A 27,424-nucleotide genomic window follows, 5' to 3' on the forward strand; every position below is an offset into this window, starting at 1 on the left:
ACATTTCAGAATTCTTCGAAATCTTTTTAAAAAAAAATACTCGAAAATAGCAGATCTACAAGCTCACAATGTGTCACGTCTCGATTTGTTTGCCTTACAATAAAGTGCATATATAGGCTTATGTGGTTAAGCTTGAAACCAGCTTGAAAGCGGCCGCTTTCAACATTTTACGATCTACGAAATTCGATTCGAGAATCGATTCAGAACAGAATTGTACCTAATAAAATTACATCATTTGACATCAAATGACATTTGGATCAAATCCCAGTCAGAAAACTAGGAATTGTTTTATGGTTAAAAGCAAAGCTTTCCCCCACTACTAAGTGAGGGAACGCCAGCAGTCCATGAGGATGTCTATGTTAAGGACATGCTCCAGAACCTTAAACCGTTTCCGCTCAGTGGTCAGTGTGGTGGAAAAAGTATACTCAAATGTTTTACTTAAGTAAAAGTATCAATACTGCAATGTGGAAATACTCCTAGTAGCCTAGTACCTAGAACTACTAGTAAAAGTTCAAAATGTACCCGAGTAAAAGTACAAAAGTATTGGCATCAAAATGTATTTAAAGTACCATAAGTAAAAGTACTCTTTTTATGCAGAATGTCCCGTTTCAAGTTTTCAAATGTATAAAAATCTTTTGAAAATATCAGATCTACAAGCATCGACACATTGTGAGCTTGTAGATCGGCTATTTTCAAATGGCCTCAAATGTATATAGGGCTGAAGTGGTTAATTGTTTTGTAATAATAATTTTAATCTACAAAGTAACTAGTAATTAAAGTTTTCCAAAAAAGAATTGTGGAGTGAAAGTATATATAAAGTATATCGGATCGGGAGCAAAGAAACGTGATCAGGATATCCCTAGAATCAATATTATATCCATATCATGATATTAGACTGGATATTGTCTGTGATTTTGGATATTGTACCATTGTGATATGGCATAAGTGTGTCAAAATCAAATGATCGGAATCAGATCGGGAGCAAAAAATGTGATCGGGACTGTAATGTTGGCTGATGGTCAAGGCTCCAAGAACAGTACAAAGTCCAGGAATGCAATTTCCCTCCACAAACATCTAATAAATAGCAGTGCAGGGCGCAGCATATACACCGTGGGCCTAGGCGGACATGACACTATAATACGAATAAGGCTGGCCAAAAATTACTTTTTAAAATCTGAAAAGAACACTTGAAAAGCTAAACTAAATAAACACAACTAGTCAGGGAATATTATCAGAATAATGTCAAATCTGGGAATACATTTCTTACCAAGAATTTTCTTCACCAATGTTTTTGTAAAGGTGTCTACTAACATATCCCACATTTTGCCAATATATTGGTTCTTGATAGTACCCCAACTTTCAGCTGCTGTCAAAAAATCCCCTAGGGTGGTTGAATAGAAACCAATGTGGGATATGTGAGTAGACACCCTTACAAACACATTGGTGAAGAAAATTCTTGGTAAGAAATGTATTCCCAGATTGTATTAATATCCCCTGACTAAACAAAATAAGAAACTGTTTAAACAGGCTAAACCTTACACAAGTCTCCCTTAGTGTTGTACTAATCAGCCCCATGAGTCAAAACCTCAGAGTCCTCACATGAAGCCTCCCTTTTATAACGGGTGAGCCACACCCAGAACACAGATTAGCAATTTACTGTCAATTAACTAATCTCCATATATATGATATCCTATTAAACAGCAATACCATTATACCAACTTAGTAAAAGTATCAATCGGCTGTTACAAGTAAAGTAAAGGTCCGGAGATCAAAATTTGCTTGAGTAAAAGTACAAAAGTACCAATAGTAAGTACCCACTATGCAGAATGTCCCATAAAAATCCTTTGAAAATAGGTGAAGAATATAGGGTTTAGTGGTTAATGTAGGCTATGTTTTATAAAAAATTATCTAAATCAGGGGTGCCCACACATTTATGACGTGAGATTTACTTTCAAAATGACCAGCTCAACAAGATCTACCCACTGAAAAAATAAGTGTACCATTGCTGAAAATAGTTTAAATATATAATGTACCTGGGGGGGCTTCGGAATAGGGAGTAATTATGACAGGCAGTTTCTGCTGTCAAAATATGTCCCCCCCGTATTTAACTTAAACGCCCAATGAATTCTCAATGGCAGTAGCACAAACTTTGCCATGCTACTAGTCCTACATACTTTCACCTAGAAACTCCATTCACACTTTTTATAATTCAGCTTACTGTGGAGACACATGCTGGAACTTTTTACTTTGAAATTATTTGTAGTTTCGGAGTTATTTAACTTAAACGCCCAATGCATTCTCAATGGCAATAGCACAAACTTTGGCATGCTACTAGTCCTACATACTTACACCTAGAAACCCCATTCAAACCTATTTAGGTTCATCTTACGGTGGACATGTTTGCCTGAAAATAAATCTTTGAAATATTTCATAGTTTTAGAAATATAGTGCTTTCAAATTTGAGAAATGTATAATGGGGCTCAATGGCAGCTCTATGGCACGTCAAAACATTCTTTCACCTAGAAACTCTATTCACACATTTTATAATTCAGCTTACTGTGGAGACACATGCTGGAACTTTTTACTTTGAAATGATTTGTAGTTTCTGAGTTATTTAACTTAAACGCCCAATGCATTCTCAATGGCAATAGCACAAACTTTGGCATGCTACTAGTCCTACATACTTACAGTTTACACCTATAGAAACCCCATTCAAACCTATTTAGGTTCATCTTACGGTGGACATGTTTGCCTGAAATGGAATCTTTGAAATGTTTCATAGTTTTAGAAATATATAGTGCTTTCAAATTTGAGAAATTTATAATGGGGCTCAATGGCAGATATTGGCACGTCAAAAAAGCACTTTCACCTAGAAACTCCATTCACACATTTTATAATTCAGCTTACTGTGGAGACACATGCTGGAACTTTTTACTTTGAAATGATTTGTAGTTTCGGAGTTATTTAACTTAAACGTCCAATGCATTCTCAATGGCAATTACACAAACTTTGGCATGCTACTTGTCCTACATACTTACACCTAGAAACCCCATTCAAACCTATTTAGGTTCATCTTACGGTGGACATGTTTGCCTGAAAAGAAATCTTTGAAATGTTTCATAGTTTTAGAAATATATAGTGCAAGGACACTTCGACACCAACTCTGGGGGAGCCCGGGTTCGAACTGGCAACCTTGCAGTTACCATCCAGCCACTCTACCCCCTGAGCCACCGCCGCCCTGTTTTGGTTTGGTTTTACTATAGTTTATGACAGAATGGAGAGAGAAAGCTAAATTCATTGACAAAGTACATTTGGAATTTGTCACCCATCCTACACACCCTATAGTATAGGGTGTGTAGGATGGGTGACAAATTCTAAATCTTCAAAGTAATTAGTAACTAATAACTCAAGTTTTCAAATAATTGTAGTGGATTAAAAGTACAATATTTGCATCCGATAGTAGAATTTTACTTGAGTAAACGTACTTAGTTGCTTTAATCATGGTCAGGCCGCTACATACTGATGATGTCACATAAATCTCAAAATAGATGAGCTATATACGTTCATAAGTTCATTTTCACCATGCAACACTGTCATACAGTATGATGGGACAGCCTATAAATGAGGCATACATCTGCAGAGTGATTCGCCATAATTACTGGTAAACGTTCCAGTAAATGTTCCAGTCGGGAGACCAATTTTACCCAATCAGGCGAGGTAATGCCACAAAGAGCATTTATCAGGTTAAATGTTATCTTCCAGTTCCAATTTTGTGTGCTCAGTCATTGTTTCGTCACTTCCAATGTCACTTGTTTTTTTTTTTACTGTATGTAGAGTATGAGTTCTCTCTCCTAATTGGATAAAATTGGTATACTGACCAGAACATTTCTGTTTAATAAAGAGGTGGAGACTGGGGCAGACCCCTGTTACAGAACAAACACTATAGCAATCACAATAGGCTATAGAGCTGCAGTATTTAACACGTATTGTAACAACCACATTATAATAATAATCACTTGCACCCCCTTTAATTAATTATACACTACATCACAGAGTAAGCCACCATATCATGTTGGCCTACCAGGGCATTTACAACCAACTACCTTGATTTCCTCTCCGTTTATAAAATCCACCCACCCACAAGATACAGTAGGACTACACATGATAGCTAATGAGACAGAATTCAATGAATGGCCATTGGTCTGCCATGGAGTGGCTAAAAATACAGACAGCATTTCCCCATAATCAGATTGATTAAAGTGCTCCCTGGTTGAAGCCCTCCCCTTGAGCCATCTGGCAGACCAGTTGTGAGTCAGTCAGTGAACTGCTGTCAACGTACACAGCTCAACTTGACTGCTTCGTATGATAGCTGGCTAATAGATGATCTCCTTAGAAACCCCCCCCCCCCCCCCCTCTTCTCTTTCTTGTATTTCTTGGGGAAATGACACAATGGGAACTATGCACAAAAAACGAATTTCACTCACTTTTTGAGTGATGTAAACCACTCCTACAACTGGCTTTGTTATTAGTTTACGTGTCTGTTCGTACCAAAAAAAATGTACCCGTGTCTGTTCGTACCAAAAAATTAGCATGGTTGCTATGGTCACCCAGTTCACACGGGTGTGATTTCATTACGTCAGACCACAGTTGATCAGTTGTTTTTTTATCAGCTTTTTTACTTGTAAAACTGTGATGTGAGAATAAAGTCTGATTCTGATAGTGTTGCATGCTGAAAATAGCAGACCTGCGAGCCCTCAGCGTACCGCAGATGTGATTCGTTGAGAGCTTGTAGGTTGGCCATATTCAGATGTGATTGGTTGAGAGCTTGTAGGTTGGCCATATTCAGATGTGATTGGTTGAGAGCTTGTAGGTTGGCCATATTCAGATGTGATTGGATGAGAGCTTGTAGGTTGGCCATATTCAGAGCACAACACTGTCGCAAGACGGATCATAAATAAAGCATGCGGGTCAATCACGTCACTCGCTGAAATAAAAATACTTTCTAATGAAAAACCTGACAGAGGGACGTATAACTCATTATAAAATAGCCATAATGTTGCACGTTAACAGCTATGTAACACTGCTGAAATACACAATGCTAAATGAGTTTGTATTTAATTTGTTTGTAAGTGTCTTGGGATGTTCAGAAAGTGTTATGCACTACGTTTGTATGAGGATCTATATTAACCCTGGTATCCATATTTTAGCATGTTTAATTATAGGCGAAAATAAAACAGATCTATAAAACACACCATGTTTGCCTATAATGCTCAATATAGGGATGCCAAAATGATCAGTAGCATGTATCACGTTCGTCACATTGAAGGTATGTATCAGGTACAGTAAGGGTGCTATATTTTATCAATAAGTGTCATTAATTGTGAAACACTCACAGTTCATCCAGTGCTAGCATCATCAAGACATGTCATGGTATTGAGATCTTCAGTGGCTGTTTCCATGTCCATCCCCTATACATGTCTATGTTAAACAAACTGCCAGACGCTGTCGTTAAAAGCTCAAACATTGTAGCTGCACTGCTGTGACTCTATGTCGCATCTATAGATGGCTAAAGATGAGCAGCTACTGTACAACTCAGGATCTTGAATCATGAATGCTAATGATAACAAAACAGGCTAATACAGCCACAACTACAAGACATACTGTATGTGTGTGTGTGTGTGTGTGTGTGTGTGTGTAAGCTACGACATTTGCCTGCTTCACAGGCTTACGCTTCTAAGCACCTTCACTTTTAGAGGCAGGATTTTAATTGGCTTACGCCATGCAAATGAGAGACAGGTCAACAAGGACGAATGAAGTTGACTGCAAGGGGCTGACTCTTGAAGTCAAAAGTACATTTACTACTGCAACTACTGAAATTAAGTACACATTTGAGGTATTTCCATTTTTGATACTTCATACTTCTATCACTACATCTCAGATGCAAATATTGTACTTTTAACTCGACTACAGCTTTAGTTATTTTAATGAGATTAATACAACATATAGATTATGATTAATTATGATGAATTGTTATAGGTTAATCTATCTATCTAGTTTTCATCACACCACATTACAACAATTAAATGAAAGTTTATGATACTGTACTGTATTTGAAATAGTATTCAGAAATTACATCAAAGTAATCTCAGTGGCAATCGTGGTGGCAAAACATATTGGCATTATAAATGTATTATATGTAGCAGAAGCTTTTGCCCTCCAAGTAATTCTACAAGACAAAAACATCTTCTCATTTCGATTACTTTCCCACAGTGTTTCATCTATTTCTGGTTTATTTGGTCTGGTGTTCAGCCAACAGCTCCTCCTCGGTGGCTTGCCTGCAGACCAGTCTGCCATGAAGAGAAGAGACGTACTATAAGTGGATCCCCTGACCCCCAGGGTCTTCCTACAGTCACTGGGGGGGATGAGAAGCACATGATGGGTCCTGGATGTCTGCTGAAGCAACACACTGTTCCACAAGTCTGCTCATTGCTTTAACCCACGGGTTCTCAACGTTTTTGGCCGGGGACCCCCGGAAATGCTTTGGCAATGTCTCGGGACCCCCGCCCCGCCCCCTCCCGACCCCCAATATAAATTGACTGCTACAATAACCTTAACCCATTTTGGGCGGGAACCCCTTTTGGTGTTTTAAGCATTATGTTATAATTTAGCTATTGAAAAATAGCAGATCTACAAGCTCATAGCGCGCCACCGAGTGGCGCGCTACGAGCTTGTAGGTCTGCTATTTTTGAAAAACCGTGAAAAAATAAAATAAAAATATCTTTTTTCTTTAAAAATAATTTGGCGACCCCCCCCCCGAGGGGTCGCGACCCACGGGTTGAGAACCCCTGCTTTAACCCAGTGGTTCCCAAGCGTCTCTGTCTCAGGTCACCCATGTAAATAACCTTTTTCATCCATGGCACCCCTGAATTACATTGTTACTTTATAGAACCTTAAATATGTAAATCTTCCACCCCCAAGATACAGTATGTGTCACTAGGAAAACCTGAGAGAATAGTAGTTTCCATTACGACAGATGATCGAAAATAACTTCATACGGATATTTAACCACCTGAACCCCAGCATCCCTATTTCTGGGGAGTTTAAGTGGTTAAACTGAAGAGATATTGATGAATTCCAAATATTATAAAAGTATTCCACAGCTGCACCCCTGGACCCACTTTGAGAACCACTGCTTTAACCTGTATCAGTGGTTCTCGAACTGATCTCATTTCAAGGACACCCATAACTCTGAAAGTGCACAAATGGAATCCATTTGGCTCCATTTGTGCACTCTCAGAGTTAAAGACCTGTAACTGGATAACGTGTAACTGCCATTTGGAACCAGATAAAGGAACCCTGAGGGTCCCTGGACCCCACTTTGAAAACCATTTGGAACCAGATAAAGGAACCCTGAGGGTCCCTGGACCCCACTTTGAAAACCATTTGGAACCAGATAAAGGAACCCTGAGGGTCCCTGGACCCCACTTTGAAAACCACTGACCTATATATAGTACAAATGCATTCATTCATTCATTCATTCACATACATACAGTATTTTACAAAAAGAGTAGCCTTGTAGATTATTTTATCACATTATGCTGCTGCTGCTGTAACGCTCAGGGATTAATAAAGTATATCTCATATTCAGGTTTCATATTAAGTATATTTTTACAGACTACGTTTTTATTTAAAGGAGCATTCAGTGATTTGGGTGATGTGGAAAACCACCCAGTCCGCCCCGGTAACAAAATGTGCACATGCACACGCTTTACAGTGGGGGGAAGTGCAACAGCATGTACACCAAGGCCCGCCCCCACACATGATTGGAGGAAGGCCCCTCTCATCCTGATTGGATGAAGGCTTTGCCACCCGCCACCAAAACTGAAACTAGGGTTTTTTTTACCCCAGGGGCTCACTGGGGACAGGGAGGAACTCCTTATATGGTCAGCACACTCTATAGTAAGGAGGATTATCCAAATAAAAAGAAAAAATAAGTGATATTTGAATGAAGCGAAATCACTGAATATACCTTTAACTAAACATACAATATACGGTATTCTAACAAAGCTTAAATTGCAGAAGCACTAAGGCGCCATCTTAGGCAGAAAATCAGAAGACCCCTTCATAAAACTACATACCATGGTGTAAAGAAAACTAAGTACAGTTTTTCAACTACTGTACTTTCTTCCGTACAATTTTAAGGTATTTTTTACATTACATCTCACAGGCAAAAATTTTACTTTTTACTCCACAACATTTTTTGACCACTTTAGTTACTAGTGACTTAGCAGATTTAGCGTATTAAATAATTGATCAAATCAATGCAGATCTACAAGCTGACAACGCGTTCACTATTCCCATTAGCAGTGCACAGGCGGAGTGCACCTTCAGTCATCTTAAACTAATTAAGTCATACCAGAGATCTGCATCTAAAATCTGGCACTTTATCAAGAGAGACGGGTGACTCCAAGCCTGGTTTAACCACTGCCTGGTTTAACCACTCCGGGGCCGTTGAGCTACATGCCACATAAAACATTTCGCCCGATTTATTTGTGGCGCTCCAGGCTATTAGTGAGTAGGGACTGGAGAGATTTCCTAATATGCACCAATATTCCCTGGAGCGCAAAGCCATATTAAGTTGCTATTGTAATTTTATAGTGTAATAATTGGGGATTCATGTGTATTTGTTTAAATTGCCTATGTATACTGTATTCACACCATGACTGATGGAAGCATCGAGGCGTTTGAGATGGTCTGTCCGTGTCGTATTTGCAAGCTGTTGCAGCAATAAAACAGGGTTTCCTTGTCGTTATGATGACTGACTCTTCAAACGGGTGAGTCGCTAATACTATATGGAAGGGTAACATTTTAAATCACAAATATCAATTGCTTATAGTGTACAAGCTTATAGATGGGATATTTTCGCTATAATCTGTCGTACGATGAGGTACAGTGCTTACACACAACTGATCAGCGTGGTCACAGTGTGCAAAGTCAATTTAGTAGATTACCTTTAGCTCCAGTATGCTAGCCTCACAGCTGTGAAAGTCGTAGGGAGCTGTAGATCTCGATGCAATCATCTCGCTGAGAGGGGCGTCTTTACTTTAAGTGCTTGCTTATACATTTAGACACATATGATATAGCTACTGTCAATACAGTCCACAGCCAGCATATTAAAGCGGTGTGAAGGCAAAGCACACTCATAAGTTCTAGACTGCAATTTATAACCCAGAGGGGAGAGGGAAGTAGATCTCGGTTCAATCAGGGCCCTGGAAGGCCGGTCCTCCTGACCTGCCAGGACAGCGTTATGGATGGCTACCATAAAGAAGATAGTTTCACTGACAATAGGCCCCTGGGCACAGATCACTCACACACCACTTGAAGTGAAAGATTGACTCTCTAGGCTCTATTTCATGCGGTCAATGTCGAAGTGCGGAATCATCTAAAGCACAGTTGTATAAACGGGCACATCATACAGTACATACACACACTACCATGCTTTTTAAAGAAGCTTGCAAAGAAGACTATATAGTGTGTGCCATGTGTGACACAATCATGAAATCATGAAATCTTTTGTGACAAAAATTGCAGATCCACAAGCTTACAACCACTTGTAGATTTTGAGCTTGTGGATCTAGTATTTCCGGCACAGGACACGATCATACGACGAGTACCCAGATACTTCCGGGCATGCGTGCAGAAGTCCCTCTGCATGGCTCCATAATTGCGAACGCAGTGATTGCGAACGCAGTGATTGCGAACGCAGTGAGCACTAACTATGAGACCTAGCAGAACATGTCTGTGTGTCTGTCTGTCTGTCTGTCTGTCTGTCTGTGTGTGTGTGTCACGCTGTAACACCACCCGCCCGCCACCAGAGGGCGCAGCTGTATCACACACACACACACACACACACACACACACACACACACACACACACACACACACACACACACACACACACACACACACACACACACACACACACACACACACACACACACACACACACACACACACACACACACACACACACACACACACACACACACAAAAAAAACTTAAAACTTAACTTAAAAAAAAACTTAACTTAAAAAAAAAACTTAACTTAAAAAGAAAAAGAAAAAACTTAAAACTTCAAAACACACACACGCACGCACACATACACACACTAAAAAAGAACTTTAAAAAAAAACTTAACTTAAAAAAAATCTTAAAAAAGTACGTAATTTATTCTAATTGTTGTTATTGCAATTTACGAGCTGCGTTCGCTTCCCACGTTTGCGCGTCTTACTTGTATATATAGTACTGCACAAAAGCCCTGTGAATTCACCTAGTTTGGAGCACTGCTCTGCAGCTGTTGCGCTCCTATATCTGTAATATTTGTGGGCTCGAGTAGCGAGTCCACTATTGTTATTTAGGGGTCAAGCCTGAAGGACGTAGAGCCTTTATTGTTTTCGTATGGATTCCGCCAGTTTTCGCTGTTTTGGCAGCTCTGTGCTGTCGTTTTCCATGACGTTCGGCAATAATTATGGTAGAGGTTAGAATGACTCTAACCTCTACCATGAGAAGAACTGAAGCTCACAGTCTTTTGTTAAAGGACCTTTAGATCTCCCAATGAGTCAATTATATGATTTCATCGATCCACTTTTGACAACGTCAATAAAGCGACGTCAAACAATTTCGTAGCCTTGTTAACCACTCCCCTTGAAATCGCATTTCCATTCATGCGAGTAGAGTCTGGACTCTGGTTACGGGACTACACCGTAGACAGGCAGCACCTTCAGCCAATCAGCATAACAAAAAAAAAACTGACGTCATCTCCATTCTCCAATCACTGAACGACACTAGCCCGGAACACAGAACCTGATTGCAGCTTTCAACAAGTATCGTGCCATTTCGGGGACACATCACAAACCCAAGAACAGCTTCAAACTTAATGCTTTATGTTTAATTATTCTATATTTATCTTTCCTGTTGTGGAGAAATAACCCTAACGCCTAATTTGGAAGACGATAGTATGACATTTTGGGATGACCTCATGCTTCTCTATATTGCCAGACTTTGATTGAAATAATATATTCATTGGAGATTAGAACACATACACAAGTGCATTGTGCATTGTGCATATTGCGTATAGCTTTTTTCTTTTATGGCTTGACCCCGTCTTATCGCTGCTTGTGATAAGACGTAATTATTCCTGGGGCAGTTTGCCCTCTGGGCTGTGACGTCAAGTGGGTCAACCAATAGGAAGACAGAGGTTGGGGAGCTGTGATGTCATGTGGGTCAATACATCATCATCAAGTGGAGAGCTACTCGAGTAGCTACTGTTTGCTTCAGGAACAGTGTTTTCTAGTTCTATATTTGCCATCATATTGTCCATGGTGCAAAAAAGAAAAAATGAAAAATGCACATAAGATAATTGAGACATTAAGCTCATCGCCTATGAACTCAGCATGATCAATCACTTCCTGAGGAACAACAGTAGAATTGATTAAGAACATTGGCCGGTGGAGAGAGGAACAAACATAACGAGAGATTTCAATGTGCAAAAGGATGCAGTGAGTTTTGGGAAGCAGCATTAGTCATCATTACCGCTGTGCGTCGGTGAGTGGTCATTATTCACCATTCCTTAGTTATCTGTGGTGATTGCATTGTGTCAATTAGATGGTAATGCACACCACTGACGAGTTTACATAGCAGAGACAGAGGTCAATGAATAAAACGCTTAATGGAATCTTCTATCTATATTCACTTACACGTACAAGACTACTGTACAGTTAAAATATTTTGATGACATTCTTACGTTTAGACTTGGTAGATAATTTACAGTAACAAATACTGAGGTCCTATAAGACTGCAAAATAACTGTGTTTAATCCTGTAGATTTGACTCTTCTAGTCTACGCTAGAATTTGTGATAATGAGCCCAGTGTTTTGAAATTCATGACAGTCAGAAAGCACATACTGCTATTACATAAAGTACTGAAGTAAAAGCACTCAATCCTTTCAAAAATGTTATCCAATCTACAAGCTCAAGTATAACATAGAATAGTATAACATGGTTAGTATATGTTTGGAATTAACAATCAAAAATACGATAACTAAAGATGCCAAATGATTGTAGTGGAGTAAAAAGTACAATAGTTGAGTTGCCTCTGAGATGTACTAGTAGAAGTAAAAAGTATTGAACATTTTAAACACTCAAGTAAAGGTAAAAGTACCTCAAATTGTACATAAGCACAGTACTTAAACACAAGTATAGTATACGTTCCACCACTGACAATACATATAACACTTGAGCTACAGAACATTGTCAGAGAGAGTAGTCAGTTCATCAGTGACACTCACATCTCCATAGTCAGAGAGCAGGCACTTCTGAAGAGAATTTGACCCTCCCACAAACCTCCGCTTAGGCCTGGCCCGGTCCGCTAAGTTCCCCATAACGTTGACGTTCCAAGTGGACGAAAAGCAATAAATATCACTGGTTGTGTTCCTTTCCTTTGGCATCTACTGTACGTTTTATTTAGCCGTGCTGCGATTCCTTCCGTTGCTCAGCCTCTCTCACACCCCACGCACACTTGACTTTCCAAACACCCCTTTCACTCTCTCACATGTGAATCTAGGTCAGACTTGGTCCCTTTTGAGCTTGCTAAAATAAACTGACCTCTAGCGAAGAGGAGAGAGGAGAGGGATAAGAGCAGACAGGGAATTACGGAGCTCTGGTTGAGGGACCTGGGCACAGGATGCAAGGAATGGAATGAACAACAGCCTGGAACTTTGGTTTAAATAAAACCTAGAAAATGTGTACGTACATTCTTTCTTCACTTGATGACAGTGCCAAGGGGAGGGGATGAACTATCAAATGTATAAATAAACAGCTCAACAGTCCCCGACACTACACAGGGTGAGCTTTGCTTATAGTACACCTGAAAAATCCAACTATACTCAAACGTAACAAATATAGTTGACAATTTTCACAATTAAATGTCTTTCTCTACTTCAAGCACAGCAAAAACCTAAAAGCTTACAACGTGTTGTATCGCGTTGTGATCTGGTACTTTTCCATGAACTAGTAGTAAGCAAAATGTCCAAATGATGTCAGTTAGTAAACTATGGTTACTGTATATTTAGTCAGTTGATGATCCATATTTGATGATTCTCTTCTTAATGGCTCTATTTGTATACTGTATGTTTACTTTTCATCCAAAGTTATTGAAAAGTACGTTAGCAAACGTACCACCATTACGTACCATCATTGCAAAGTTAACCACTTAAACCCTATATACTATACAGTCCCCCAGGGGTCTATACTAGGCCTCCTCCTTTTTTTCCCCTACACAAAATACATTCTCCAAAAATAGCAGATCTACAAGCTCACAGACACAACTCACAACCCATCACAGTGCGACATGCAATAGGAATTGGAACCCTGGGCAATATGACTTAAAATCAATCATGATTATTTCAAACCTTTGCCTCGATTACGATTAATGAGAAAAAAAATTCAATCATGAAAATAGTACAACAAAGTAGGCTACAATACAGGATTTTGTGGTTAATCAGATTAATCAAAAATTGTCGTGTAGATTCGTTGACATAATGAAGAAAGAAAAATGATCAAAACAATCAAAACTTGCTTCTTCGATTGTTTGATTAACCTACATGAGCAAGATTAAGTCGGTTATTGGTTCTAAATATGGTTTTTGATATATTTTGGGTTAAATGCCCAGCCCTTCTCCTCTAGGAGCACAGTAGCTTGTGAACTGAACATCACACCCTTCTCAAGTAGCTTGTACCATCTGCCGCCAAGAGGAAGAGGAGAAATCATAATAACACTGCTCTAACCTCTCTCTCTCTCTCTCTCTCTGTTTGTGCTGCCTCTCTCTACTTGTGTCTGTGAAGTGGTTATTTGAGAAGAACGAGGTGTATGTGGTTGTGCGCTTGTGCATGTACTCCTACAGTATGTATGTGGTTGTGCGCTTGTGTACTCCTGTGTGTGTATGTGTGTGTGCTCTCACAGAAAAGACAGAGGCAGGCAGTGAAAACGGAAGTTTAAAGCACAGGTTCTCCACGTCTGGTTCGGGGACCAGCAGGGAACCAAATGGACCCGTACGTACGGGTCTATATATCTCCAAGAGTGCATAAATGGAACCAAAGATATCATAGTTGTCGGGCGGAAACCTTGTGTGACCTGAGGCCGATTCTACAAATGCCTTCTAAATCAGTAGTCCTCAAACGTTTTCGTGCCAATGACTCCCAAATTGTAATAAAAAATAAAAAAATAAAAAAATGTTTTGTGCCAGGTATCCCAGCAGAGTTAAAGGAGCATTCAGTGATTTGGAAAACCACCCAGTCCGCCCCGGTAACAAAATGTGCACATGCACACACTCTACAGTGGGGGGAAGTGCAACAGCATGTGCACCAAGGCCCGCCCCCACACACGATTGGAGGAAGTCCCCTCTCATCCTGATTGGATGAAGGCTTTGCCACCCGCCACCAAAACTGAAACTAGGGTTTTTTGACCCCAGGGGCTCACTGGGGACAGGGAGGAACTCCTTATATGGTCAGCACACTCTATAGTAGGGAGGATTATCAAAAAAAAAAGAAAAAAAAAAGTGATATTTGAATGAAGCGAAATCACTGAATATACCTTTAACACTTTCACGATCTTTCAAAAATGATCAAAACTAGCAGATAACAAGCTGTGAGCTTGTCGGTCTGCTATTTTTGAATAGCCAACGCTAAAATCTAAAATGACACATAATGAGTTACCGGTTTTAAGGGTTTAATGCCATCCATTTCTGAAAACAAATGGACATACAAGGTTTATGCATCAACCGACCTACACATCAGGTGTCATCTGGGAAACATACATGGACACTCACACATATTTTAGTGGCTACGTGCTTAGCCAGAGATCAATGTGAATAATTTAAGGTCCGGTACACATTGTCAATAGATTATTAGAGGGGATTGTAGAGGAGAAAGAGAATATACATATATAATGAGTCACAGAAGATGGGATTGGAAAGGGTAGGAGAAGAAGCTAAAGAGCAGTGGCTGCATGGACAGTATAACTAAGTACATTTACTCTGATATTGAGGTACTTTAACTCCACTCCACTACATCTCAGAGGCAAATATTGTTTTTTACTCCACTAACAAATTTGTTAAGGTTTAGTTACAAGTCACTTTGTAAGTGCTTTTACTTCGGTAGGCATTAGGCGACTGTACGTTTAATTTGATGGCAGTACTTTTCAATTTTCACTCAAGTCAAATCTTTGAACACAGGCTTTTACTTGTAACAGGTTATTTTCTTGCATTGTGGTATTGTTACTTTTTACTTGGGGTTCTGTGTCTTGCCCATGGACACTTTGACATGTGGGCAGGAGGAGCCGGGATTCCATCCACTGACAACCTGCTCTACCTCCTGAGACACAGACCCCCCAAAGTAACCTTTAGATGGTCTAAAAATATGTCAGGGGTTGTGGTGGTCTGCTCCCTCGGGAGTGGAATGACCTAAAGCACTGACAGGTGTCTCTGCTATGATGGATGATGGTTCATCTGGTGCATATGTGAAGGTGAGAGGCGGGCAGTCGGACCAATAACTATGATGAAGGGGGAGTAGAGCTGGGCTCACAGATGGCATTGTTCTCCACTACACAAAAAGGTATCAATACTGGGGCGACTGTGGCTCAGGAGGTAGAGCAGGTCGTCCAATGATCCATGGGTCGGCGGTTCGAATCCCGGCTCCTCCTGTCTACATGTCGAAGTGTCCTTGGGCAAGACACTGAACCCCAAATTGCTCCCGATGTGCTGGTTGGTACCTTGCATGGCTTCCGCCGCAATCGGTGTATGAATGGGTGAATGTAATGCACAATCTATGTAAAGCGCCTTGGATAAAGGCGCGATATAAATGCACCATTTATTTTTATTTATTTATTTACTGCAATACTAGACATATTCTGTTACAAGTAAAAGTCCAGAATTCAAAATGTACCCGAGTAAAAGTACAAAAGTATTGGTATCAAAATGTACTTAATGTATCAAAAGTGAAAAAATACGCATTGTGCAGATTGTCCCAACAAGTTTCATAGTGACTAGTAACTAAAGTTTTCAAATAATTGTAGAGGAGTAAAAGTACAATATTTTCCTCTGAGATGTCGTGGAGTAAAAGTATTGGAAATTAGAAAAACTCAAGTACAAATACTTCAAGTCACCATTTGTCAGACTTCTGATTGGTCCCTGACTGACTAACCAGCAGGCTCTTTCTGGATTGTTCCGCCCTGGTTCCGCCTTGTTTATGTTGAATTTTCTAAAACATCATTTTTGTGCCATGCTGCACCTGTGATGTTCCTTTTTACTGACACCAAGTTTAAAATAAGACTTGAATGCACAGAATATCAATACAAAGCAACTGAAAAACACTGGTAGTGGATGGAGAGAAAGGATTTTTGTCCAACCACGAAACGGCAACCAATGGGTTTTACTTACGTACAGTACTTGTCTTGAGTACACGTACTTAGTTACTTTTCACCACTGATTCTCTGCTCCAAACAACTTTATAGAGCAGAGTAGTCCCACCCAGTTTGACGACGTACGTAGCTAGCCACTGAGTCCCACTTTTCAGAAACCTCAATCCATCCCTGCCGCTGAACACACAATCTCCACAACTCAGCCTCACCTAAGTGTTGCCATTTATAACTAGGCCTATTTTAATTGGACACTGAATATATTGGAGCCCTTTCCCTCCGCCTCTCTCCAGGCTCATTTCACCTGGGCTTTCTCAGGAAAAAAAAGGTCCTTTTAAAGATTCATAAGCTGCTAATGAGGTTATAGGCAGCACATTTCCCAGAATAATATTGGCATGAAAGGAAATGACATATACGGTACACAGGTGCTCTCAAGTGGAGTTGTTCAACGTTGTTGATGATGAAGGAGTGAGGTGATTAACTCTTTAGTGTTTCACAAGGTCAAAGAGAGATGATGTGAGGTTGTAAATAATACATTCAACACTTCACAATAAAGTGGACAAATATGATACAGTAAAACAATGGAGGCTGTCCCAAAAGAGAGAGTTTAACACAACAAAAATAGCAGATCTGCAAGCTCACAATGTGTCACAATGCGTCGGTCTACACAATAATGGAACGTTTTACTGTTGTTCTTCTCACTTCTTCAACAGAAGAGCTGTGCATTTAGCTGCATTTGGCTACTTTCTCTCATGCGATTAAATTGATTGTTACCCCTAAGGAAATGTTCTTATCTTCATGCATAATACATAAGGATGTGAATATGCAATGTGTGTATGTTAAAAAAGCATGACGTCCAACGATACGGACCAAGAGACAAGACTGAGGCAGAGAAAAGCAAAAGACAGAGAAGAACATTTTCATTACGGCTTTCTGCTAGTCTGAGTGTCTGCCCTGTAATGTGATTTCCACCAGAGACAATGACCCCTCTGGCTCACACACACAAAATGAACACACATTAGACCCCCCCCCCCCCCCTCTCTCTCTAAGATACACACCCATTCAGTGTAATCAATCTGTGCCGACTTAAATGCATGAAATCACACGCACACGCACACACACACACACACACACACACACACACACACACACACACAGTGAGTGCGTCTTACCTCTGTCATGTGAATGAGATAAAATCTCAGTTGTTCAGCGTAATCTGAAAGACAGAGACACATATATTGGCATTAGTGCATGAATCACCCAAACACACTCAATACATCAGATGGCTACAGTATGTGTACATCATTAAATAATCTGTCAGAAACTCCCGTTACAACGTGTGTAGAGTTTGTTTCTAGGAGGAATGAAAACAAAGACGCATCATTGGAAGAGGAGGGCTCACATCCGGTTACTACACGCAGGTGGTGCTGCTCCCAGTTATAAGGCTGCTCCCTGACGCTGGATCTGCTATTTTTGAGTCTCCTCCCACCGAGTGGTTAAGAAACTGTTGGACGACCAAAAACACTAGCTGGGGTTCCTGTGTTGCATTACATTAAAATCGGTGACCCATGAATATTGAATACGGTTTTGACGGACAACTGTACCTATTTTGAAATAGTCTCGCACAGGGCCCTGCAAGCTGCGGGCCCTGGCAGGCTGGCGCTTAAGCTCCAGTAAGTTCCATTGTTAATTCATTGTCAGGTAGGACACTTGGCTACAGGTGGACAAGTACCTGTAGTACTGCCTGAAGCTGATAATCTCAATATCTCCCCTGACCAAGCGGATCTAGCCAGAGCAGTAAAAATGTGGTTTCCCACACCCGGGTTCAAATCCCAGGTAGGATCATGAACCGTACAGATTTCAGCTTAAAAGAACCTTGAGGATTTCACTTTGGTATATCCTTCGCTTTCAACAAAGCAAAGGTTTTCATACAAAATGCTTCCCGTTTTCTCACTTGTGATTTGACCAGCTTCATGTTAACAGGTTGTTCACACAAACAAATGTGCAGATCTACAAGCTTTGTAGACTAGATCAGTGGCTCCCAAAAGAGAAGTTTCCGTGCAACCCAAGTTCACCCAACTAGTGAAAATAGCCGATCTACAAGCTCAAGCCACACCACGATGCAACGTGGTGAGAGCTTTTAGATCTGCTATTTTCACTACTTGTTCAAAGTATTTCCCCCCCCCAACTCTAATTAATGGATTTTCTTTTTTCATGGAATTATTTGTTATCTTATACTCGGGTCCCATAAAAATTGTTTCCCTCCCCAAAGACGGGTCCTGGCCCAGTGTTTGGGAAACAGTGGGCTAGATCGACTATGTTCACTATTTTAAAATTATTTACGTTTTTGGACATACAAGGTTTAACCCATTTGGGGGCGGGAACCCCTTTTGGTGTTAGCATTATGTTATGCTTTAGCTATTGAAAAATAGCAGATCTACAAGCTACGAGTTTGTAGATCTGCTATTTTTGAAAAATCGAAGAACGACTGACATAGAAACATAGCTTTTTCAGAAAACTGTCGAGGGTTAAGCTCGACGACAACGAGACGAAAACCCTTGCCAGAGGTCAGCCTCTATACGGGTCTATAAGCAATTCCCTGAAGCGGTCGTCAGTGAGAGGTCATGATGAACGGATTTAATCTGATGACCATGCATCCGGCCCCCGCCCCCCAATGTCCATCAATGTCACCCCGCTCTCACACTGTGCCCTGTGTCACTCCCAGGTGTCAACAGGCTGAAGGCAAACACACACACACACACACACACACACACACACACACACACACACACACACACACACACACACACACACACACACACACACACACACACACACACACACACACACACACACACACACACACACACACACACACACACACACACACACACGACTGATTGTCTTGGCGACTGATTTTGTTCCCCCCGCGGGATCAATAATGGTCTATCAATCAATCTATCTATCGACAGCAGATATAGGTGGGTGGACGTACGTGCACGTGTGTGTACGCGTGCGTGTGTGCAGCCTCATGACCATCAACCTTGTCTCATTCTCTAGAGCAGGCAGACAAACATCATGGCTCTGGGGTGAGATTTAAAATGATTAAGCGTGCTCCAGAAAGACAAGGAGACGCCGCCACTGCTTCCATGCATCCCTCCGTTTCTTCCTCTCTCTCTCTCCGTTCGTTTTCTCTCTCTCCATCGATGGAGGTGAGGAGAAAATGACTGCCACGGGGGACTGATAAAGATCTTTTCTGCCTTAACTGTTATTGATGACATAACAAAGCACACTCAAAGAGTAGCTGCATCATTCTCGTGTAAACTCTACTGCCATTAAGGCCCAATTAATATGTTGAAGTATAAATGAGGCTCAAGTCTCAGGGGTATTAAGGAATAAACCTTATTACGGGCTCTCATTACGGTGTGGCTTCCATGTGCATCTCAGACTTGTTTAGTAATCACTATATATTTGGGTAAGGTTGCACCCAATCCCCATTAAGAGAAGTATAAAAATAATATTTACAATATCCTATCCCAGTGATTCTCAATCTTTTCAGGCTGTAACCTCGTTAAAAATAATCGTAATAAGGGATCCCCCCCAACCTGATAAGCACTTGGAATTTTAGGAGTTGAGGCATTCTCAATCTTTTCAGGCTGTAACCTCGTTAAAAATAATCGTAATTAGGGATCCCCCCCAACCTGATAAGCACTTGGAATTTTAGGAGTTGAAGCATTCTCAATCTTTTCAGGCTGTAACCTCGTTAAAAATAATCGTAATTAGGGATCCCCCCCAACCTGATAAGCAATTGGAATTTTAGGAGTTGAGGCATAAATAGATAGCAGTTCTGCAAGCTCATAAAAAGAATATTTACAATATCCTATCCCAGTGATTCTCAATCTTTTCAGGCTGTAACCTCGTTAAAGATAATCGTAATTAGGGATCCCCCCCAACCTGATAAGCACTTGGAATTTTAGGAGTTGAGGCATAAATAGATAGCAGTTCTGCACGCTCACAACGCTGAGAGGCGTTGTGATTTTGGCCAAGGTTCAGCCAGTTTTCACTTTTGATGCAGTAATCTTTTTATTCATATTTTTTAGGACGCAAATTGTGACTGGCCATAATAAGATGATGTATTATGACTTATGATGATAAGGGTGCCCCTCACTTCACACGGGTGTGATTTTTTTAGGCATTAAAAAGGTCTTAAAGGTCCTTAAAGTAACACTTCACTGTCATCTGGGGACCCACGGGTTGAGAAACACAGTCCTATCCTACATTAAAAGTGGCTAATGTAGGCACTAGGCAGACCAGCGGACCACCCCGTCACCATGACTCAGACATACAGTAACCATAGAACGTCCACACTCACAACACCAGAGGGAGTTCAACAAACCACGTGCAACCCAGGAGAGCTGTGGGCAGTTCAGAGACCCGTCTACCAGTGAAATCATCGTTAGGCAGATTTTTACAAAAATATTTAGATTTATATTATCGCGAGAATGATGGCTTCCATTATAGAATTGTAACTCTTCAGCAATCGAAAGCCTGCAGTTTCTATTAGCTTGGATTCCCCATCGATGATGTCAGTGGAAGATAGGTTGAAAAGTGGTGAAGTCGTCCCTTGAGTTTGAGCCAATCATTTAATAACCGGCTCCAGTGGAGACTCAATTGACCTGGAGACTCCGCCGGTCATCAAATTATTGGCAAAAAGATATTGCAAAAAATAATAATAGTAATAATTCATGGGGTGTGTAATATATAGAAAATAAATAGTTTTTTGGGTGAACTACTCTTTTAACCAATGATAAAAAATATGATTAATCATTTGATATGGTCATCATTGATCATCTTGGTTATATATATATACGTACAATATGTACTGCTGTATCACTACTGTGGAATATTTGCTTCACTTCCTACAGTCAACAGTAGAGGTCACTGTTTGTCTTTCTAAATGCTGGAGCGCTACAGTAAAAATAAAAGTGACTGACTTCTGATGTTCTAACCTTAATTCAAAGATCACATTTTATTCTACAGTATATACAGTACCCTTTCAAAATGGAATATGTAAATTCAACATCAATCTGTTTTTACTTAGTGTCTGGTTCATTTAACCTGACACCAGCATTGTATTGAGATATTAAAGATCTAAATAAAATTTGTAGGGGGTTCCAAAGGGAAATGGACCCGTACAGGTCTGTAACTCTGAAAGTTATGGCGGTCCCTGGAATATAAACGTGTGAGGGCCACTGCAATAATCAATCAAATCAAGCATGATATAAAATGCATCCATTTATGTGTGTGTGTGTGTGTGTGTGTGTGTGTGTGTGTGTGTGTGTGTGTGTGTGTGTGTGTGTGTGTGTGTGTGTGTGTGTCCAACGCTCCACACCCCAGTATCTATTAGGGGTGAGAGGCCACAGAAGGACATATTGTTACACACACCCATGCATGCACAAAAAGCTTGTTTCCATCTAGGGAACTCAAATTAACTCTCACTCTTTCGCATGCGTACATGAGTGCACACACACACACACACGCACGCACGCACGCACGCACGCACGCACGCACACGTGCTGAGACAAACACAATTCCCCGGTGCCTCTTTCCTGACAGGCGCTGCCATAGCAAAATAACAATGACAGGCAACAGGGTGGAGACATAACGTCCTTCTCCTATCTCTCTATGCCCCCCCCCCCCCCACACACACACACACACACACACACACACACACACACACACACACACACACACACACACAGAGACAAAATATTACTGTTAATGTATTCTTGACATCGTGAGAGGCCGTACATTTCTATCACTCAGTCAACTCAAGACAAATCACTGCTTGTCATGTTGCCCTTATGAGCTTGAGACAGTACTACTTGTCAACCAGTAGCCTAGGTGAACATACCAGACACCATGATGTCTGCATTTCTCAAACATTAGGGAGACCGTTTCCAACCACTGCAGATAGACTACCGGTACTTTATTGTTTTTGAGGGCCTCTAGCCCCTCCTACGTCCAGCTTTGAGGGTTTGTGTAAACACAAACATTGAATGCCATTGACAATGAATGGCTAGCTTTGAGTGTTTGTGCAAACACAAACATTGAATGCCATTGACAATGAATGGCTAGCTTTGAGTGTTTGTGCAAACACAAACATTGAATGCCATTGACAATGAATGGCTAGCTTTGAGTGTTTGTGCAAACACAAACATTGAATGCCATTGACAATGAATGGCCAGCTTTGAGTGTTTGTGTAAACACAAAGATTGTGTAACACAAACATTTAAAACGAAGGTGAGGACGCAAATTGTGATTGGCCGGAATAAGATGATGTATGATAAGAGCGCCCTCACTTCACAGCAAGGATCTATACTTGGTCCCCTCCCTTTTCCTCTCTACATCAAATCTCTTCAGCGAAGAAAAAATATATATCTAAAAGTTCACAGAAAATTCTAATAATTTCCTTATTTGTTATATATTAATCATCATTAATGAATCGTAATCGAGGCAAAGGCAAGTCATAGTAGCACACAGCACACCCACAGATGACTTCCAACAGGCTGAGATGGGAGGAGAGGTCTTTGTGTGCATGAGGACAATAGAGGAGTAAGTGACACCCTCCCTGACCCTTATAGCTGACGGGTTGTTATGGTTTTGTGTTGAAGGATCAGTGCTTTTCTTGCTGTGTCATGTACAACGGTCACTGCTGCTCCACAGCCATTTTAATGTCTTCGTTTCTCAAATTAATAGCACCCATTTATTTTTAGACTCATTTGTAGACTCGGATTACCATATTTGACATTTTTCTGTTTGCAATATAGTATTACACCACTGGAGGGCATTGTGAGCTTGAAATCACTTTTATCAAGAATTTATTAGGGATAGGTCATTCAATATCTCCTATTCAACAGTGATTTTAAGTAGGCTTACCTACTGATACATCAACTATACTATTGCGTAAAAGAACAATAACTATTTGTAGCACTGAGCTCATTCATAAAATGTAATCCATATTAATGTATTATGTTTAATGTCTGCTCCATTTCATTTTGTAATGAAAATGTGGCTTATTATGGTATAGAAATGCTGACCATATGGTCCACCACATCATCTCAATGGATAAGCGACTATGAGTTGTCTTCCACTGATGTGCATACAGGACACCAGAACAGGGGGAGGGGAGCAACCACTCAACCAGGTCAATTTTCCCGAGCACTGGGTCGGCGGAGGGGAGGGGATGACAAAAAGGGCCCTCTAACTCACGTGCGCCAAGGACCCCCAAGTTGATATGTATTTGGCCGCGGAACCCCACTGACCCCCACTTGTTCAGAATGATGTCAATTTGTAGTCATATTATCACCTCCCTTTCCGAAGAAAAATGTGGTTGTCGGAAGGGGCAAAATGATAGTGGCCTTAACTCTGAGTGTACTGACAGTGTACAAATGGAACACTCTCATCATGAGTTATCCTTGAGATTAAAACGTTTGAGAACCACAACCACTGCTTAAGACAGGTGAGACCAGTCCACTTAGGTTTGTTCATCTGTACAATCTCTGGCCACAATTCACACTGCTGTTACTTACTTGTTAGTCATCCCTACTAATAATTACACAGGACTGTTCTTGTCATTGTTTATTTTATTCTACATTCATGCCAATGAATGCAGTATCCATAACAAGCACTATAATGCTCAGAATCATAAAAATACAGTATAACACTACTGGCATTTAATCCGTTCTTTGTCAGTTTGACATTGCTACAGTATAGCTAGCCAGAGAAACCGTTTTGTTTTGTTTTGCAAGAGTAACACATTTTTGTCATCAACGGATTGTGAGTTTACAGATCTGCTATTTCTGCTATTTTAGAAGCAATTCTGAAATGACCGTGAAAGTGCTTACTGTAACTTTGGGTTTTATAACATTGAACCAATGAAAAGTATTAAGAGCTTGAGACTAAATAATAACCACACATTGGATCCATACTGGAACACCATTTCCTCAGATGTAACACTTTGACATACAATGTTAAATAAATTATAACATTGGTTCTCAACCTCTTCTGGATTAGGGCCCACTTTAATAATCTCAAAAACATTCACGGCCCACCCATCTGATTGACGTGTTAAGGGGTCTGATATGTGTGCCACGTGCATTTTCAGAATATGTTTTTGACTTTTTTTAAGATTATTTCTTGAATATAAAATCGTGTTATTGAATATAAAATCGTGTTAAAATGTTTTGCCAATTATTTGGGGGCCCACTTGCCATATCCTCACGACAGTGGTTCTCAACCTGTGGGCCCCGGGGCCCCACAGGTTGAGAACCACTGGATTCACCACTGGATGCATCCATGCAGCCAGGACTGGCCCCTCTCCACCGTTCCAAACACACTCATTCATATTTATTGGATTGGCCTGGACTTTGTCTTGCCCTGATGGCCAAGCTGAAGCTATTCATTGCCCTGGCAGAGGAGATGACTGTTTACACCAGGGCCAATGAAGAAGAATGAGAGAATCTGGCTCGGCTTCCAGCTAAATATTCACTGGATTAGCTCTAAGTGGAACAGGACTATACCATTGTCAATGTCATAATATAACATCGCTGTCACGGTGGAAACCGCGTATTTCAAAACAGTTCCTTTGTATTAGTACCGCTATTTTAAAAATATTTCGCACTGCGACGCGTCGTGAGCTTGTAGATCTGCTATTTTCATTATACTTTAGTGCAATCATGCAATGTATGATGAAGTAGGGCGTTAATTTATGAAAAACCATAAAAGGTTGAAATGAAGAGGTTTCTGGCGGACAGCAACGATAAGCTTATTTCCCCGTACTGGGTTTTGGTAGTGTTCAACAGTGGATTATCTTTTTATTCAACTGTTTAAGAGTGAAGTCATTATGTAATACTTGACAGAGTACATCTGCCGTTTCAAATATAAATATAAGTACCCGCAATAAAACCAGATAGAGCAGATCAAACTATAATTTGAGCATTGCAACATTTGGCAGTTGATCCAAAGTCGCTATTGGTGGTGATGTTTCGACAAAGTAAAAGTCTCTCAGATAATGTGTCCTTTTCTCTATATGTGACGCATGCAGCATGTATGTTATAATAATGCTGTGATTCTCAAATGTTATCATTTCAAGGAGCCCTAGCTAGTTTGATATGCATGAGGCCACAGACCCCATTTCATATGATTTGCAGCAATTTTCAGCGTTCAGACCCATGACTCCATGAGGGGAAACTGCATTCCTAACTGTCTATCATTTAGCTGGGGACATCCTGAAGAACCCCGCCTGGGAGTCCCCGGACCACCTTGACTTAAGTGCGTTCAAAATAACATCACATAGACCACAATTCACAAAACATGAATAATAACATAAAGTGGGTTCCGGGGACTCCCGTGGGTCCTTGAGGGGGTTCATCAACATCAGTTTAACCTATTTGAAGCCTTTTAACCTTTTTAAAGAGACGCAGTCTCAATGTGTTTTTACTGGTTAAATAAAGGTTAAATAAAAAAAATAAAAAAATTGAAAATAGCTGACCTACAAACTTTGATTGATTGGATAATGTATTGACAATTCATAAAAAGGACAACACTATAAAAACATCAATGTGGTGGATATACACATGAAAGCCTAGGGCTTGTTTCCACTGTGGTCCACTAATAAGCCCACTCCACTAAACCCACGCAGTGTTGTTAGTAGGAATAAACACAGAAGCACCCGGAAGGAAGAGGACTAAGAAAGGCGAGGAGCCCAACAGACTTCCTGTTTCTTTTTTTTACCGAATGGGTTCCCAGATTGATGTGAAAGCAAAATGAGTCCTATGTTTACACATACCATCTTGGAGTCGCAGCTGCTGAAGGTACAGGGGGCTCTGGAGGACGTTGCACCTGCCTGGCTCGTCTTCTCTGGTCACCAGAAGCAGGTCAGTGTAGACAAACACTGTCACCTACAGCAGGAGGAGACATGGTGAGATAAACATAGGGAGAGGAACGGTGAAAGGGGAGAGAGAGACAGAGAGAGAGAGACACAGAGAGAGAGAGACACAGAGAGAGAGAGACACAGAGAGAGAGAGAGAGAGACACAGACAGACAGACAGACAGACAGACAGACAGACAGACAGACAGACAGACAGACAGACAGACAGACAGACAGACAGACAGACAGACAGACAGACAGACAGACAGACAGACAGACAGACAAATGCATACCTCTGGACCATAGTTTACTATAAATGTCTCATTGTATCAACAGCAAAGTAAAGAGTCACAAAGACAAATAATGTCTCACCTGGCAGCCTGTGCCGTAATGATAATACAATGTGAATGCTATCCCTCTGCATGACAACTCCAAAGTAGACCGAGTTCTGTGCAAAGCTCTTTCTTGTTCTTTAACCAACTAACAACACAGAGATGAAACATCTACTGCATTCCTTCCTACCTGCCAATGAATTACTGCCTCCTGCCTTTGACAGAGTTTGCCAGGTGGACCTATGTCTTACTGGCCCATTTAAAGCAGAGCTTCTCAAACGTTTCCATGTCAAGCACCCCCCAAATCAATAATTATGTATTTGGCCACGGACCCCCATCTGGAAATCATTTGTGCCAGGGACCCCCATACAAGAATTGCATTGTTAAAATGTTTCATGCATATTCATATTCACACATTTTACTATTTGTCCAGATTTGTTTTAAATCTGATGCTAGCCTATATTAACCAACTTTGCTGGTGACCCCCTGAAAACCCAGAGCGCCCGGACCTCACTTTGAGAACCGCACTGCAAACATGACCATCTGTGCATGTTCAGTTTGAATGGCTGGCCTACAATAAATGTAATCGTAAACAATGAAGTTCAATATGCAGATATGACTATACTACTCTATTGTAACAGTAGAGTTGTTCTGGGTATGTACATAAAGGGGTGAACATAATAGAGAACGG

General features: G+C 40.7%; 1 protein-coding gene across 3 annotated transcripts in view; it reads right to left on the bottom strand.

Moving 5' to 3' along the window:
• rgs3a (regulator of G protein signaling 3a) overlaps positions 1 to 27,424 on the bottom strand; it is a 227,543-nt gene that overhangs the window by 118,144 nt on the left and 81,975 nt on the right. For all 3 annotated transcript variants that reach the window (XM_079524842.1, XM_079524843.1, XM_079524844.1), the window contains 2 exons: positions 26,321 to 26,432; positions 17,643 to 17,686 (listed from right to left, as the gene is read on the bottom strand). In XM_079524842.1, coding sequence (XP_079380968.1) covers positions 17,643 to 17,686; positions 26,321 to 26,432 — 156 coding nt within the window. The remainder of the gene's footprint in view (positions 1 to 17,642; positions 17,687 to 26,320; positions 26,433 to 27,424) is intronic.

The sequence above is a fragment of the Electrona antarctica genome (assembly GCF_951216825.1).
Source record: "Electrona antarctica genome assembly, chromosome: 16".
NCBI lineage: Eukaryota > Metazoa > Chordata > Actinopteri > Myctophiformes > Myctophidae > Electrona > Electrona antarctica.